At 47.3% G+C, this 18,717-nt stretch overlaps 3 protein-coding genes across 3 annotated transcripts; all 3 read left to right on the top strand.

Annotated features, from left to right (window-relative positions):
• Positions 1–679: 679 nt before the first annotated feature.
• KNAG0C00130 (uncharacterized protein) lies at positions 680–1,231 on the top strand (the record flags this gene model as incomplete). Its single annotated transcript, XM_022606705.1, has 1 exon — positions 680–1,231. One exon carries the CDS (start codon positions 680–682, stop codon positions 1,229–1,231), a length of 552 nt encoding a protein of 183 aa, XP_022463374.1.
• Positions 1,232–1,239: 8 nt separating this feature from the next.
• On the top strand, positions 1,240–1,740 carry KNAG0C00120 (uncharacterized protein; the record flags this gene model as incomplete). Its single annotated transcript, XM_022606704.1, has 1 exon — positions 1,240–1,740. The coding sequence occupies one exon, from the start codon at positions 1,240–1,242 to the stop codon at positions 1,738–1,740; it is 501 nt and encodes a 166-aa protein (XP_022463373.1).
• A 10,568-nt stretch (positions 1,741–12,308) lies between these two features.
• KNAG0C00100 (uncharacterized protein) lies at positions 12,309–16,805 on the top strand (the record flags this gene model as incomplete). The annotated part of the gene is made up of 1 exon (XM_022606703.1): positions 12,309–16,805. One exon carries the CDS (start codon positions 12,309–12,311, stop codon positions 16,803–16,805), a length of 4,497 nt encoding a protein of 1,498 aa, XP_022463372.1.
• Between the last annotated feature and the right edge of the window lie 1,912 nt (positions 16,806–18,717).

The following is an 18,717-nucleotide window of genomic DNA, read 5'->3' as shown; positions in this document are numbered from 1 at the left end:
GGCTCACTCTGATGACACGGAGAATAGTGCTGGTGGACAGCTTTCGGGCAAAGATTATTCTCAGCAAGTGCTTCACATCTTTTTATTTGCTGACGTGCTTTCTGGAGAGTTACTGAGGTGCAAGGAGTTTGAAAAAAAAGGCTATACAGTTTCCCTAGTTCAGTCCATAAAGAGGAACGTCTAAGCTACAAGGAGCTCCGTCTTGGGATCAGTTACTTCATGCGCAAGAACTCAAATGTCGAAAAATGATGCACGTCTCCAATGCTATTGAGGAGCACGATGGGCACACGGACACCACTAGTGATCCAGTCAATACGGTACCCGAATCTCTCATCAGCCAAAACGAGAGCTCTGAATCCGATGTTAACGTCAAGATAACACTGGCGTGGCATACGTTCCTAGGGCTTGAAATGACAACAGATGTTGTGGCAGTGGCAGAGGAGGACAGCACTAAGCCCGAATATCGCTTTCATGGATCCATACGAGGCATGATCCCCGTAGGTAGACTGCTCTACACAGGAATGTTTCAGTTTCGAAAGGGGTAACAGGAGGTGACCAGCGAGGTATACCTCGGTATGGACAAACTAGTCCCAGTGCAGGCCTCCCAGGCTTCGGAAAGACAACGTTGTTCCATATTTCGTTGATTGCTTTGAAGAAGAGGAATTCGGAATTGAGGGTGATGTCTTTTGTGTTCGTGCCTCGCATTCCTTTGAAGACCAATATGATTACCCGTTTAAAGACCAAGGGTTTGTTAGAAGTAGCGGATGTAGCTGAGCTGTGGAGGAATCGATTGAATGTTGAAGAGGACGCACTGTCCGCTGATGTATATGTCGGGGCGTTTCACGATATGGGAACTGCTTTTTGCAAGAGACTAATCAACAACTGGTACGGCACTTCCAAGAAAACAATTCTCGGCCTGGTTGTAATTGATGAGTTTCAAAACTTCGAAACAGAGTTTAGCATCCGCCCAGGATCTTACGAATCGATTGGCAGGATCAAACTTCAACTGGCATGGAAGGTTCTGGTGCTCTCCAGCACTTTAGGGTGCCAGGGGTTTGCGACCGCTCTAGAGAGATTAGGATTCGAGATGCCGTTAACTACGGAACCTTCACTGGGTGAACAATGCTATGTCCACGACCTGGTACACGAACTGCCGCTGGCCAATTCTATCAAGTGGTTTGGGGGTGTGTTTTGCCTGAGGCGTGCCTGGAGAGGGCTCAAGTACTGGTGAATCAATTTATGGCCTCCGAAGAAGCCTCAAAGATTATATTGGTTTGCTGCACAAGGGAACAGGTAGATGTACTAACGAGGAATCTACGCGCACACGGTCCACTTTCCATTAATGAACAACTCAGCGATGCAGATCAGGAATATACCATGCAAATGTTTACCGAGGATCCGTTAAAAGGTTTCATCGGTACAAAGCGTGGCAGAGGTATCGATGTGCATAAATTAGAGTTTGTTGTTCTTGTAAATTATCTCTCCCAAATCGACGAATTTGTCCAAGCTGCCGGGAGGATACGAGGAGAAGGATTGTATGCGGTCCTTTGGTCGTCCTCTAGTGGTGGTGGTACTTCGGCGACTGTAATCTCCGGATGCTTAACTCCACAGCTGAACCATTTCTACGGGCTAAACCAAAAAAACATGTGGGCTGCTGTGGGAACTACAACTCGACGAACCTCCGCTCAGTTGAATTTGCCGAGCGGGTGTTTCCAAAAATGGTGGAGTTTCCCATACTGAAGAAGAGCCAGTGGTAGGTGTTTGAGGCCAAGCAACTGCCGAGAACATTATCTACGAGAAAGTCGTCACTACCTTCAGGGTCAAATAGCGACACAAGTTCACATTCTGGCTACTCCTCCGAAAGGTCCCGGACCCACCCGACCACACTCTTCAAGGCCCTGCCGGTCACTACCCCCGCTCAACATACGGATGGCAAGCACATACCCAGCAGTCCACCTGGAACGCCTTCACCAAACGAACCGCCAGTGAAGCGAGGGAAGGTAGGGCATGTCTCTGGCGGTTCAGTAGCTACGTGAGCCAGTATCAACGAGAGGGACAGTGCATTGTTGGTTAACAGCAGCGATGATTCTCCTGGAACCACGCTGGGCGTGCTCCCGTATCTTTAAGTTTGTAACCGCTATGTTAAGAAAGATAGCGTTCCTTCTGCTACTCAACACCCAGTTAATCGTAGTGTGATCCCTCTCTTGACAAGGGGTGCAAGGTCTCCAGGTGGTACTACTCCCGCAAGACCTGCTCCGAGGAAGAACCCACGTGTACCGCCACTTGTGAGGACCAAGCGTATACCGACCACTTCTCCCACCCTCAATACTTCTCAGGATGAGACCGTGTTGGGTGCTCAAAACTCGCCTGTTAGTTGAACGTGATGTTGCTGCAATTTTATGGAATTGTGAACCAAGGAACGGCAGTATCTGCAAGACGAATTAACTTTTATCATTTCTGAAGCGTCAGTAAAAATACGAGCATGGTTTCGTGCCTGGTGTAGTTTAGTTACCGTGTCTCGGCATGTGCTGTTGCAGGGAGGATGACCAAGTTTGTGCTTGGACTACGGGAGCTAAATTAATTGTCGGTTATTATGCTGTTAGGTGGTTCCTTGTGTAAAATTCTTGTACAGTATTGCCCTTCGATGAGAACTTTGGAGTGACGGTACGGTGTTCTTATTTCCCCGGACAGCGTATTGCTTGGTTCCTCGTGTTACGGGTCGACGTACTGTAGATTGCTTGGTACCACACCCGATGGATGTGTAATGAGGAGGGTAAGATCGGCATGAAAATACTTGTCAAGATACTGCCTTCCAACTACAGTCCCAACGTCTATACTACTCCAGTACTTTTTGATTCTATCACTCAGAGTCTTCTCTGTGCTGTCGATGATCTTTCAGATTAAGCGATGCATCAAAGCAATAAACAAGGTATATAGTTACCGTTTGATTTCTGTGTATTGCAAAAGGAAGCTCCCGTTTCTTAACCATTGACTAAAACTCTTCGCCATTGATCAAATCCGTAGTACTTCGAGCATATGATCATGGCTCTAACTCTGTAATCGCTAGGATACCGATGAGAAGGTAGCTTTCACGTTCGCACCTAAAGATCGGGTGTTTGGCTTGTAGCATAGTACTGTTCTAGAAGGGAACATAATCACAATTTCCAAAACCAAAAACTACATTCCGATGATCAGAAATTGTTGAAATTACGCTAGGAAAAAAGGAGCTGTGTCATATAAAAAAGAGTGGTGATTGGTTTGTCTCGCATATGCCTCGTTGCCACATATCCTCATTTTAGTGCCTGCGGAATACAAAATCAAGGGTTAAATGCTTGGAGTTAAACCACTCACCAAAACTGTACAGAACAAATACTTGCTATCGCAGCATTGTACTGTTCAAGTGCCATTGTACAGTGGTCTCAATGACCTTGTAGAACCTCATTCATACTGTCTGGGTCCACAGAACAGAGAAGGGGCCTTACCGTTGAAGAGTTTGTTCCCACGATATGTTCCATTTCCAAAAGAGTTTAATGGGCAACAGAATCTCCGTTTTCCACTTCCGGAGACCTTCGAAATTTGGACCCATGGTTTGTCAAATACTGTAACAAACCAGACCTTGGAAGTGATAGAACAATGCACACTGGGGAAATAAAGAATTCGATAGAGGAGAGACCCAACTACACAGTTGAACATTCAAGACAGTTCCGGGAGCAATTCCTGCCACATGCAGGGCCTTCGAGTCCTCCGCCGTTTCTCTGACTGGAAACCAAAAATGTGTTGCATATTTCCAGAACGGGACTGTATTTCCCTTTTGTGACAGATAGGAACAAAATAACGTACAAAGGAGGAATGCCAATTCCCTGTTCAGATCGCTGTATTTTCCTTCAGGGAGAAAGAGGTGGGTTTGCCGAGTGCTTAACAAATCGTATGATCCCACGGGACGAGAAGTCCACATGGGGTGATATATTTCCTCCCAGCTCTTATATAAACAAAGAAATATGGTACATCCCACCCTCCTTGAAATACCAACGGACCATACCCCCAAGATGCTCGGAAACTGCAGTATAGTGCTGCTGGCAATTGCCTCTCTGTTATACACAGTCCTCGCCCAGGCAGTAAGCAATGGGATGATTGTGACTGATAACACTACGTTAAGCGGAGATCGTGTATTCAGCGGTACCGTCACGATTGAGAAAGGCGCTAGTTTAACGCTGACGGGCGGTTGCTATAAACTCAATAATGATTTGAACGTCTATGGTAATTTGGTTATTGATTCATGTAACTGCCCAGATTACATATTCAGTATATTGTCCCCGTCAGTCAACATTAGTAGTACAGCAGAGCTCAGTTTTCCAGCGCAGTTGACTGGAACCTCATCTTGAAAGACGAGGATTTATAACCAGCTCCTCGTGGAAATTTTAGTATTTTCGTGCATAGACTAAACAATTCCATTATAATGTTTGATCACAGCCAATTTTTCAATTGGAATGCAACTGTACAAAATGGAAGTCCGCTTGTCAAAATAAAGGATAAAACTATTACGATAAGGGACCTGGATAATTTGTTGACGTCGTGTGACTTGATACAAAAAGATATGACCGTCATTTTTTGAGGGCAACAAACAATATTTCCTGCTTTAGTGTTCAAGGATCCCTTCTCTCTCGTCCCGGAACAGAAAACGACCACAGAAGTACTGGGTGGTACGCTCGCTGTGGAATACGTCACCTCCTACTCAAGAATTGAGGAGACGGGACTTGCGGGTTTGGAAGCACGGTGTACACAACGACATTTTTGACTTTTATCAATGCAAAGCCTTCAAGCTACCGCTCCTCCAGTGTGAGTTTGTATGTGTCCCATTCATCCCGCACGCCGTTGGTGAGTAGCAGCAGTGTTGTTTCGTCGAGGAGTCACTCATCCAGTTGGGGTGAGTCAACTACACCTTCAGTATCGAGTTCTTCTCGTAGTTCCACAAGTGGTCTCCATGAGCTATCTCATTTGTGGCACATAAGTTAGGCGATGGTGCAGATGTCAGAGACTGATGCAATGACTGATTACACAAAAAGTGCTTTTTCTAAACTATGTTCTCTTCAATGCAGAGGCACGGGTGGCAGGCTGATTGGAAAAAGTTTCACTATTCCATGGTATCTCGTTGTCGTTCCGACGATGGGTGTGGAACATTTTTGCCAAAGGTTTTTTTGAATGATGTGGATGGGGGGCGTATGGCAGTGGTTTGTGCGAAATACTGTGTTGGGTATTGGATGATAGGATATTCTGTTACTGAACTAGTCAGCCCATTACAATTAAGAATTGGTCTGTGTAATGCTAAACCAAGTAAAGTATGAGGAGGTATTCTGTTTATGACTCATATTGGAATATCTGTTACCATCAAGTATACTCTACCTCTCCATACTGGCTATCCTGGTAAATCTACAATAAGATGAGAGGACATTCTTCTCACATTGAATTATGACTTGAACTGGAAGAGGATAAAGTATGTATGTAGCCTTGCATGGGGCCTCGACCAGGATAAGTTTCTCGAATGCATACATCATGCACTAAACGACTCACGCTACTCTCAAGGTTATCTCGTCTCAGACATGTAGTACACCGGCTCAACCATAATGGTAGATATCAGCTGCTTTCGGTGATGTAGTTTTCTTTCCGTACTGAAACTGCACTTGATCCCACTTGTCCGAGGAATCTCGACACGGGGTTAAAATAAAAGCCAAGGCAAGGGGCTTCTGAAGAGTTTGCATCGCCTATTTGAGAAAAAACGTACGATATTTTGTCAAGATAAAACATAGACAACAAAACGCCCTACAGCCTCGTTTAAGTGCCCGCACCTTCCATCTCGTGGAGTCCCAAAAAGGTTTCAGTATTCCCTAATCGGGATATTTTTGACTCGCCATTCCCCCACCTCTGCATTGTTGGAAAGCAAACAAACCTCAGTTCCCCCATTTGGAAAGCGTTTTGTTTTATAGTGATTTTCCTCCATGCGTTTTTCCTTTATGAAATTATTCCTTTGTGAAATTATTCCTTGATCGAATTCCTATCTCGGATGCTTACGTACTCCTATTTCCAAAGCAAGGTTGCAGTTTACCTACTAATCTTCCCCCGATGAGCTGTAATGGGGAAGCTCCTATTTCCAAAACGGTATTGCAAACAAACAAACAAAGCCCATTTCCATCGGTGTATCGTTCGAATAGAGCTCTTTTCTGTTTTATTACTGATCGTTTAATCAACACCAGGTGAAAACAACAAGCAGGCATTGTATTATCCAGTGTTACATCGTTGGATATTAAGGAGGTACCCTACAATAAAGCATGCAATGTCGTTTCTTAAATGAACCGTTTTTTTTCATATAAAAAGAGACGATACCATTCACATCTTTTCAGTTCCTTCCAACCACTCGGTTTAACTCACTCACCATAAGAGGACCAAATAACAATGAATCTTCAATTAACCGCGGTAGCATTTTCAACTTGGCTGCTGTGTTTCGTCTCTGCCCAAGTTTCTAAGCCCGAGGCTTGTGCCGTCAAGGGAGTTGCCAGTGACGGTTTCACTGCAAAGTATTATCCATTTCCATTTCGACAGTTTCCGCTGTTGGTGGATCCCAACTTTTATGGACAGGGTTATGCTGTTCCAAGTCCTATTCATGAGCTAGAAAACATCATTGATCCTAAATTTTGAAATTGGTATTGAATGTATCCCACGTTGACGGAAGTGCTCCAATCGAATGTTACGACGATTCTGAAAGAAAATAGCCACCATCCCTTTTATTGTCAACTCTATTAAGCGTGAACCCTCCAGCTCAGTTGAATCTTATAAGAGTACAGACATCTATGGATACAACACCTGGGTGTCCAATATCACTGTGGAATTAACTGGTTACCTAAAGGCTCCAGAAACTGGATTGTATGATTTCCACATTGACTCCAGCGACAATGCTGGCTATCTTTATGTCTGACCAGGTGATGCATTTGACTGCTGTAAACAAAACTCCAAACCAACAGGTGATGCTACACCTGTTATAGAAGTTGTTTACCCAAACTCAGGGACAGCACAGTTTTATTTGGTCGAAGGCCAGCATTATCCCATCAGACTGCTGTATATAAACGTCAACTATTTAGGTCACCTCCGTACATCGTTGACTTTACCGAGTGGTGCACTTTCAAAGGATTGGGGAAAGTATGTGTACTCTTTCGAGAATTCTGACACGGGTGTGTGTCTAGGGAATCTCCCAACTCCACCGGGAATAACTACAACATCCTACACCAGAGGGTCGATCACGAAGGCTTCCACCATCACGACAAGGTCTACCATTACTGTGGGCACTGACGGAAACACCACCCCTGTTAACATCGTGGTGGTTGAAACGCAAATTTCAGGCATTCCAACTTTGACTGAGACATCCTACACCAGATGATCAATCACGAAGGCTTCCACCATCACGACAAGGTCTACCATTACTGTGGGCACTGACGGAAACACCACTCCTGTTAACATTGTGGTGGTTGAGACGCCTATTTCCGACAACACGCCTTTGACTGGAAGTGTTTCCCCAACTGGTAATACCCAGATAATAAGCACCATACCCTCACATGGTTACCATAATATAACAACTGGCGACGGATCGTCGACGAAAACTCCAAACACAGGCACTGCACCTCCTACCACCGCGAATACGTTGAAAACTACCCAAGAATACACCACACTAACCTCCACGGTTGTTGTGTGTGACTGTTCTGTGAAGTCCTCCAATGGCGTGTATGTTCCTACACACATTACTTTCCCCGTTGGCTCTCCTCCTACGAACGTAGTGGGCAAGTCTTACACAACTACAATTCTTGTCACTTCCCCTTCGAAACCAAAGAGTGATGTTACCGGAGCAGCTAACAGTGTTCCGACACCCCAGGTGCAGACAGCTTCCAGTGGCGTAACTTTGTCACGTCCGGGTGTTTCTACCGCTGCTGTTCATACCTACGGAGGCAGCGCGGCTATATTTGGACCTTGTTTCTCTTTGGCAGGTGTATGCACACTTCTGTTATTGGCATTTTTCTGAGTCTGCCGCTTGATTGACCGATGCTTCGGTTTTCTTTTCGATTTTGTTTGTTCGTAAGTTGATTTAAGCAACTTCTCCTGTTTATAATCGTTTTTATTTAGATACCCTATATATGTAGCGTCCGTGATTATGATTTGTTTGGCCTTTTATGCAGGGTATCTATTTGAGAGGAAATGTTACGTCAAAGAATTTGGGGTGTATCATTTTGATCTGTTCGTTAATGTCCATAGTGCGAATATGTATGGATAATTTCAACTAGGCTTACCAAGTTATAGGTACTGTCGGAATATGGATATGATGTTGCTTTAATCGTTTTGTTACTAGTCCACCGCCACCAGGGATGAGTTTCAATCCGCTACCTTTCTTGAGTTTGAGCATGTATGCTACAGCCCATGAATTCAAGTACTGATGGTATTTCCTGGTTGTACCTTTAATATATGCCAGCTCATGTAGGGCAGGCTTTTCTTTGAGTGCAATATACCTTCACAGACCTCATCTTTTAGAGGGCCGTTCTAATGCATGTTTCTTTGTAGTGGAACGTTTTCCCCCAAACGGCGTGCCGCTGATTTGTTCTTCAGCAATCAACAATAATTGGTAGCTAAGTTATAAATGAAATGCCAACTTCCTTTGGACCTTGTTGCAATCCCGTAGCAAGAAAAACAACCACCTTTTAAAACTTAGTTGTAAGCTGGCTGGTCTCACGTATGATACGCTGAGGGAACTACACGCTTTAGTAACCCCATGCCAAGAGTCTTCCAACGACGATATCGTGACTTGGTTATTCAAAGTTAAACCTGTCACAAAATGTATACAGAAACCTTAGTATGCAACACACTACTGTTCCGTATGACCCTATATCCCCTGCACTCTGAAATCCATCGTACAAAGAAAAGACTCTACCTTGGGAGCCGGCCTATTTTGACACTGTCTTCAATCCCTGAAGCACTGTAGCAAGTGGGAAACATTCCGGTTTCCACTTCAGGGGGTCAGAGGTAGGGACTCGCAGTTTTGCCAAATCAAACAATGCACCAGGCGTTAGGGTTGATCAAACCATGCACCAGGCGTTAGGGTTGATCAAACCATGCACTCCTCCGGAACTTAATGGAGCGGAGGAGAGTAAATTAGCTAAATGTTATCAAGCCTATCATCTCAATTGCAAAGTGCTCAGTATATTCCACGAAGCAGTTTCCAGACGCGATGACAGCACACGCCATCTGATTATTCTCTTCCCCGAATCTGGCGATCTTTTTGCACATTTTCTTCCAAAATAGGAAACTCCATGTCTCTTTTGGGAAAGATTGAAATTCAGTTAAAGGGCTCCCCCTTTGCCTATTCAGGTTCCAGATGCAGTATCTCTGTGCGGGGAGGTACGTGAGGAGATCGCTACTGTTTACCCAGCAGCAAGTAGGAGCCCCAATTGGGATCCCAGATGAGGGGGAAACCTGACAGAGGTAGTGTTTCATGGACCAGTTCATAAATAAGCAGTGGAATGTGCAATGGATCCACCGCATGTTGCAAGAGCAACGCACCAGACACCCAAGATGCTCAGGAATTTCAAAATAGTGTTACTGGCAACGATTTCTTTGTTTGCACGCAGTTTTTGCGCAGTCGGTAACCGATGGGATGGTTGTTACTGAAGATGTCACTTTGGATGGGGATGGAGTATTTAACGGTGACGTCACAGTCGAGAGGAGCGCAACTTTAACCCTGACAGGCGAATGCTATAGGTTCAAGAATGATGTTAACATACATGGTAATTTGTTTGTCAAATCAGATAATTGCTTTTAGTCGATGTTCGATTATTCTTACTCGTCAGTCAACATTACTGGTACGGTAGAAATATATTCCACCACCCGCCTACTATTAAACGCTAAAGCAATTCTCAACTCAGGGCACATATACCTGAGAAACATGAAGGGTACTAAAAATCGGGTACTATATACCACCTCCTCTTTGCAAAGTTTTATGAATAAGGGCAAAATAACCCTTGAAAGCACGGATAACTCCAAACCTTTACAGTTGCAAATGATGACTGTAAGCGATGTACCCATGGTAAACGATGGACTGATAACCATAAAAGGACAACCGCCATTATTTGATTCAACGACGGTGACTGTTGAAGATAAACATTGGAGTTGAATTCATGGAACTGTGCAAGGATCGGGGACGATTCAGGCAAAAGTTTCGGTTTTACACTTGTATCGACCAAACGTTACAAGAAATCAGAGCATCGTCTTGCAAGATTCGGTTATTGATCGAAGCTCTCGAAGGATCTTAGCTTGTTGTTGGTTGTTCCTCTGGACCAAGACATCTCAGGATGTAGTTGTTTAACCTGTATTATAAAAATTCTTGCCCTCACCGTAGTGAGAAAGAAACCTCTAAATAAAATATAAAATCAAATATTACTCTTGCTAAAATTCTTCGAGAGAAACGAGCTATATCGTGTACTTTTATATGGTTAATTCTGAGATGAACAAACCACTTCGTCCACGATGCAAAACTTTTCCTATTCGGCTATTCGTAACCAAAGAGGAAATGTTTTGGCTTGTGTTAGCTTTCATTTTACGCGTTACTACCGAATCTGGGTAAAAACGCGTGAATGACAGCTGGCGAGACCACTACCTCAATTGTAGCGTCTCTAATTTTACTTCTTACCGCATTTCTGTATTCATCTGCGGAATTCCAACAATTATTTATCACAGAGTTTACCAGAGATAGGATTTATCATCCCGGGATTCATAGATCCTATTGGCAAGTGTTACAAAGACGGTATATTGTTTTATTCGTTTGTTCCCAACATGAAAAAATCTTCATTAATATATGACGGAGATTATAGGAGATAGATGCATTAAAGAACAACAACATTTACAGTGAGCAACTGAGCCTTTAAGGTGCGAGTTTCTTACTTATGTCTATATTAAGTGACGAGTGTCTGTCGATCACAGAGAAGAGGCATCATACCTTGAAAGTTGATTACTTTCTCTGTTGTATTTGTTAGACGGAGAAGTTGGGCTATCTATAATGCAGATATTCATGGTGTATCAATACTTTATATAGAAGGTTTAATTAGACTGGGAAATGCATCAGTGCTGGTCATTTGATGTGGACTGTTTACGGCAATAGTTGGATGAACTCTGCATTTCTCTCATATTAACTAGCAGTATCAGTGCTCTTAGCTGGATGTTAGATAGAGACAATTTAATGTATAACAGTGAGATTCATTTGGAGACGGATCAAGTCGTTCATAACAGTAAATGGAAGTTTAGCAGTCTTGTTCAGTAGGATATGGGTTGTGATGTAGAAATACCCTTAACAGAGAGGTTCATTTAGTTTTAACTTAGGCTGTTTGCCGCAGTCAATGGCAGTTGAGCAGTGGGATGGAGCACCGTCGTAAGTTTGTCAAACAAATTATTGGTAGTAGCGAGGTTTAGCTGGGTTAACTGGACTGTTAGACAGAGATAATTAATGGTGTAACAGCGATAATTCAACGTTGGTTGTTGATCACAGTGAAGGGAAACTCAGCAGTACGGTTCAGTTGAGGCACCTTGGCGGTTGGACAGACAGAATAACAGCAGTGTTCAGTAGGAGCTGAATTGAGTTAATGGAAATTTAGCAGCCTTGTTCAGTTGTATGTTTGTCCACAAATTACCAGTCGTGAGCATTGATTCGGATTGAACGTCAGTTGTTTGTCACAGTGTAGAGCAGGCTTCTACAGTTCGACGCCTAATTATCAGTAGCAGTTGGAGTTTGCTGTCGTCAGAGTAAATGCAAGCGTTTCAGCTGGAAACAGTTGAGCTAAGGTCACAAAATTAACGGTCTGTTGAAGGTAACGTAGGCTCTTGTAGGGCTGGCAGTCGGTTGAGTTGAAGAAGCAACACCTATATCTATTTTTTGTACTTTGAATGGGTTTCCGCAGGGAATGTCTTTTGCATGATTATGGGATGTTTTTTGCATTCTGGGAAAATGTACTTTGCATTCTGGCAGATTTTTTTGCACCCCTATTTCGGAGGGAGACGGGGCTGGGTCACTCTGGACGGCACTGCGTCATTGGCCCTGGTCCAGCCTGTCCGTAAACGGTAACTGGCACGCGGAATGTAGATATAGTATTAGCTGTGCAAAAGGCTAGTCGTGCCCGGCACTTTGTGTCTTCGCTGAGGGAGAACAACAAAACGGTGCATTGCTCTGCTGTTCTCCCTCAAGATGCCATAACGTCTCGAGAATTCTATACTAATATTCGTATACACTCATGCCTAACCAAATTACCGATGACATCGTGGTCATCGACAGGTGGATTGTTTCCATCCCCGACCGCAAGGTCGTCTCTTCGTTTGCTGCAAAACGCCAACTGTCGCAAGCTAACTACCGCAAACTGGTTGCCATCGAGCCCGTCGATTTGACCCGCTTCACCACCACTTTTCACACCGTGGACTCCCCCGAGTTATTCCAGCACATCGATCTGCATCCACACGAGTTTGCCGTTCTGCCCAATGGGGATGCTGTGCCCAGATCGTCCGTGGCGTATAGGAGGGCTGACAAATCTAAGTGCAATCTGTTCACCAGGATGTCCCACCGTGTCAGCACTGGCGGCCGGCGCGTCGTCTACTTGGTCCCCGCAGAGCAGCACCAGTATCCCGATGTGGACATGCGGGATGTGCCCACCCAAGGCTTCAAGGCCAAGAACACCTCCTTGTTTGTCCAGCTCATGGCCCTCGATACTATCAGGTTCGACATCGAAAGCGACTTCGCAGTCGTCAATGCCGGCATGCAACCGGGCACCCTCCACGCCTGGCAACACCACGCCGTGGATTACCTCCAAAAGTGCTATGAGAAGGCCCGTGCCCGGGGTTCTCAGTTCCCTGGGCGGGACTTCCACCGGGGCACGTCATCCATAGTCAAGCTCTACGAGCCCACGACATTGACCTTGTACGGCAACCGCCTGGGCAAGGCATTGTACATACTACAGCACTGCACCGAGCTGTCCCCGTTCCAGGAGCTGCTGTCACGCACCAATTTCCAGCCCTTCGGAAACGACCCCGGTGCCGCCCTGGACCGGTACCCTGGTCTGATTTGCGACGCACTGGCGGGCACGCGCGGTGCCGAGCTGGTCGTCCGGTGGGTGTATACCATGGCCTACGAGTTCGAGGCCTGGACGACAACAGACGTCCTTTTGATGGCCCGCACCGCCATGTCCTACAGAGAGATGCTGGACTCCATCAAGATGTTCATAAAGTTTTCAGCGTTCGCCAACGACCGCTGCGACCCCAATGAGTTGGCCGAGTTATTCAGCGCCGAGGACCCTGGAGAAGATACCTTGTGGCACCGAGTGGGGCGGCTGTACACCGAGGTGGTGAAGCAGTGCACGATTGACGCTTCCACAAACGTGGTCTGGAACAGCTCTACCCAGGAGGTCATGGTGAACAACAGGGCCATCTCTCTCAGCGGTATCGCAGAGATACTGTCTAGCATTGGGCTCGAATTCAACGAGTGTATCGCTGCACTCTCCGAGCACCTCAGCTTCGGGTCCGTCAGCGACGTGTACCTTGACACTTTGGGAAACCCCGAGTCCGATTTCACCGGAGATCGGAAAAATACCTATTTTGTGGACACATTCAAGAAGGAGACCTTCTTCCACCACCAGATGTACTGGAGGAACCCCGCAAGCGCGGCCAATGCCGAGGTGGTCACGGTGGTCCGCAGCACCATCTCCCGGATAACCCGGGCCCTTCTGGTAGAATGCTGGCTGAGTCCCGGCATGCCCCTTCGGTTCCCCGAGCTCAGCACAATTACCTTCTCGGGCCCGGAACGAAACGTCTACGCGGACGGCGGCGGGCGCATGCTCTACTTTCTTACAACGTACAACAAGAATAAGCAGTACGGCCACCGTCTGTCCTTTCTGGACGCCGCGGCATCCGCTAAGCTCCTGTGGTTTATACTCATCCTGCGGCCGTTCACGATTGAACTGCTCAAAGACGAGCTGGCGCAGTTCAAAGGCGACATGTACCTGAGGCACGCAGAGGACACCGTGTATGGGCAGGACGTGTTAGAGGCTGGCGGGGACAGCTCCGAAGACGAAAACGTCCCAGTGTTCAACCATGCCAGGCGGCTGACAGAGAGAGTCCAACTGCTGGCAGCGTCCAGCGGTGCTGCCACGGTGGGCGCGGCGGTCCTGAAGGAGTTTCTGTGGGTGGACATCGAGCACCACAGACTGCTGGGCCTCAACCAGTTCAATACCGAGCTAATGCGGCACCCGCGGAAGGGGACACGGTACGGCATGACCATCCGGCTGATGCGGCAGGCGCTGGCCTCGCTGTGGAAGAACGCAGTGCACGAGGTCGGCAAGGTGGAGCTGATTGCCAAGGGGTTCGGCCACAATGCCCTTACCCACCTGAACATCTACGGGTTCAACCGCGACTCGGACGTGAACTCGGGCGCCCAGGAGGACACATTTGTCGAGGTCCGCAATCTGAGCGCGCGGTTCATGGCCGCGGTTGACCCCGAACGCCTGCAGCGGTACCGCAGCCACTTCACCACCCGGGCCAAGCGGCGCAGAATTGAACACCAGCCCGGCCCTGTCTGCGGCGTCGAGGAGCTGTTTGCGGCGGGGAGGCGGTTCCTGAACTGCCCGGACTTCGACTTCCGCAATCGCGACCAGCTGCTGTTCACCACAAACGTGCTGTTTTCGCGCTACCGCGCTCTGGGACTGCAGGCTGCTACTGCGTTCGGAAAGTCCCTGACCTTTTTGCTGCCCATGATGTTTCGGGCGGCGGAGAGACCCAACCAGTATCTACATTTTATAGGTGTTCCATACGAGGCGCTGAAGCGCGCAACAGTCAAGAAAGTGGCACAGACCGGGTTGCGGGTGGCGCTGGTCACAGAGCTGCTGAGACCAGCACCGCTCCAGTATATCCGCGACACAGACGTCTTTGTCGGGTGCTGGGAGACGTTTGCTGAGCCCCAGCTGGTTGCATTGTTTCGAAACTGGGACAGCGTCGCAGGCAGTGCCAAGACACTGGGCTACTTTGTGTTTGACGAGGCACACACGCTCTTTTTCGACTCGACATACCGCCCTCAGCTTAACGAGGTGCGGGCGCTCGGGTGGGAGAACTGGGAAAAGGTCTTGTTTCTGTCCGCGACAATGGACGCCGGTCTGTTCCAGACGATTGCAGAGGACCGCAGGCTGCCCGACTACATGATCAGTCAGCGGTACTTCATGAACGCCGTAAAGGAGGTGCCGAACGCGCAGATGAGAGTTGATTGCATCTGGCGCAAGCGGAGCATGATAGTGGACGATGTTCGGCGGTTGATCCATGCGTTCCTGACCGGCGTCGCAGAGGGCAAGGCCGTCTTCTTCTTTGGAAACAAGAAGACAATGGCAAAGGCGTACCGGGGGTTCCGTTCCAACGAGAGGGTAGTCCAGGTGTCAGCGTCCGAAAGCGAGGAGCACAGGCGTATGGTATTTGAGATGTTTGAGGATGGCCGCTCTTTACAGCGCGTGATCCTTGGAACAAAGCTGATATCGAACGGTCTGGACTGCCCGTCAGTGCGGTTCGTGTGTCTCGTCGATTTCCGGATGAACGCTGTGGACTATCTGCAGATGGTTGGGCGGATCCGCGGGCACGGGTACATCCGGGTGCTGTACAGCGGCACTGGCGGTGTGCCTCTCGAAACCACCTCGCGCGGGAGGAACTTCCCTCTACTGAATTTCCGGGAGTGCATCACAGAACAGATCGCCCGGTACTACGGCCTGGAGGGCACTTCTCACGCGCGGTGCTGTGGCGAGGGCACGGACGATGAGTGGACCAGAGAGATCCGCGCCAGGCTGGACGCCGGAGGCACTCCCGATGTGTCTGCGTCAGAGAGCGGAGGGGAGACGGACCCCGCGACGGTCGGACCGCTGGAAGAGAAGCTGCAGGGTCGGGGCTTTCTACACCTTGTCCTTGGCGCGGGATACGAACATGCGGTGCAGGGCGTGCTACTGGGCCTAAACGTCGTAGCAGTGCTGAGTTGGCGGTTCAACCCGTCGACCCGTCTGTGCCGCGAGTGCTGGGGCCTGCGGCACGAGTCCGATCCCTGTCACCCGCTGAAGAGGGAGCTGTTGACGCTGTCCGCGGAGATCCTGCTGGTGCTGTACGTGGCGCAGGATAAAAAGTTCGAGGAGTTTGCTCGGTTACTCGAGCAGCGCGGGTCGTACGACTTCGTTCTGGACATGCTGCAGGACGAGGGCCTGCTCCGGCGGAGGTTACTGGTGTTTGTCCAAAAGTGCAAACTGGGGTTCGGGAATGTTGTGTTTAAAGAAGGGGCGGGGTGCTACACACTGGCCACTTTCAGGCTGTTTTTTGCCTTCTTGCTGCACAAGAAGGTGAATGTGGCCGTATTGTTGAAGAAACAGGCAGTGGTAGCATCTCCGGCGCTATTCTCGAACCTCGACAACTACGTCGGGAAACTCTTCCACGACACGGCCACTGTCGCTGCACTGAGCGCAGGGGAACTGACACACCAGAAGGTGGAGGTGCTGGGCGCACTTGAGACGTGGGTGGGCAACAACCAGCGGGAATGCCCCCAGCTGTACACTCTCATTAAAGGGCGGGCGCACACCGGTGTGTTTGTTTCTTTGGTTGTGGTCCGTGTTCGAGTTTGGGCTGACCCGGGTCCTGGGGCCATGCAGCGTGGATGCAACGGGGATGCCGCAATGGAGGCTGTTTCCTCTGTTCTTCCGCAACATGGTGCGGACCGTGACTGTTGAGGGAGTCGAGCAGCCGCTTTTTGCTGCGGTTATTGGACTGTGGTACCAGAGAGAGCAGCTGGCGCCATATATGCGCGGGCACACCAGCTAGCGTGTGTAGTGGTTGCAGGTATTTCGAAGACCCACCTCTAAGAAACTGCGACGTCTGTATATTTATGTACTGTAAAAAGTATTTGATCCAAAGATCTACGACTGGATACTGGGAGGTCTATTGAGTTGTATCCGGAGAGTATTCTGCGTTGGACTGGCAACAAGAATGATAACAGGGGAAGTTGTCGGTGGGTTTTCTACACCTCAAGCGGATAGAAGAGAGGGATGCAACTTTCAAATAAGACACTTTTGTGAGACGGAGAGATGAGAACTCCAGTTCAACTGACAGTGGTGGATGACAGAACAGTCGTATGAGAGTGATCAGGTGGTGACAGACAATGTACCAGATATGATAGAGTGACAGTCTCTGCGTTATGCACTTGGTTCTGGATGGGGATTATTTACAAAGAGTTTGCCCAGAAACAGAATTTATTATCCAGGACGCATAGCTCCTATTGGCAGGTGTTACAAAGACGGTATATTGTTTTATTCGTTTGTTCCCATCGTGAAGCGATCTCAATTATTATATGACGGTGATTATAAGAGATAGATGCATTAAAGAACAACGGTGACTGTTAGAAGGTGTTCCTTATTTACATCTGTATTTTGAGGCTGGTGGCTGGCGATGATCAAAGACAATAGCATCAGGCTAGACTATAACGAGATGATATCTTTCTTGTATTTGGACGCTTTGAATCATCTGTAATATATTCTGGGTGAATCAATATATTATGTAAACGGTTAGACTGGAGTAGGCGAGTAATTGCCAGTTGTTGTTGGATACTGCAGTAGTTACCAGTGACGTTTGGTTGGATGACTGGCATAATAATCAGCAGTATCAATGCTGTTCCGTAGACAGAGATAATTCAACCTATAATAGTGAGTTTTAATTGAAGTTAGAGCAGCCTCTTTATAACAGTAAATGGAAGTTTAGCAGCGAGGTTCAATTACCATTGGATCAACTTGTCTATCACAATAAATGGAATTTAAGCGGCGAGGTTCCGTTTGATTTACAGTAGGCTGTGTGCACGGGAAGTTTAGCAGTAGGATAGATTAACATTGCTATTTTATCAGCGGCAGCGATGTTCAGTTGGATTACCGTCTTATGCTTGTCGTTTTAAGTGGAAAGTAGCAGTCTTATTCAATTGGATTTAACGTGCGTTGTTTGTCACAGTAAATAGAAAGTAGAGCAGTCTTGTTCAGTTGGATTTAACTTGCGTTGATCGCCACAATAAATGCATACTTAGCAGTGGGGTTCATTAGGATTACCATACAATGTTTGCCACGGTTAATGGAAAGATTAGCAGCAGTTGAATATAATCTGTGATGTAGAAATAACCCTTAGAAGAGAGTTTCATTTTAAAGAAGGTTCGTTGCCACAGTTAACGGGTAGGATGGATCACCGTCGTAAGCTTGTCAAACTAAATAGCGGGGCATCTATGAAATTTTATTGTAGTCAGAGTAAATGAGAGTCTAACCGTCCGTTTCAGCTGGGGATAGTTGAGACCGGTCCACAAAAGTAACCGTCTATTGAAAGAAACTGGCAGTTAAATTAATCTCAGTTGAGTTAACCAGAAGAAGCAATCGTATTGTAGAGTTTATTTCAGAGGTTTGCCACAAATAGTGGCTGGTATCACGGAGTAACCAATTGAACGTGTATGACTGTGCAGGGCGCTGGCCAGTTGCCGTTGACATTTGGTTGAGTAGTTTAGCGAATTCCGTTCTTTCTCACGTCAATGATTGTGTGACAGTGGGACAGACAGAGTTTAATACCTCGGGGTATCCTTGCGGTGTGTGTTTACCTCCCGCTGGTAATACCTTC

Source organism: Huiozyma naganishii, chromosome 3 (genome assembly GCF_000348985.1).
Source record: "Huiozyma naganishii CBS 8797 chromosome 3, complete genome".
NCBI classification, from domain to species: Eukaryota; Fungi; Ascomycota; class Saccharomycetes; order Saccharomycetales; family Saccharomycetaceae; genus Huiozyma; species Huiozyma naganishii.
This window is presented reverse-complemented; position numbering and strand designations above follow the sequence as displayed.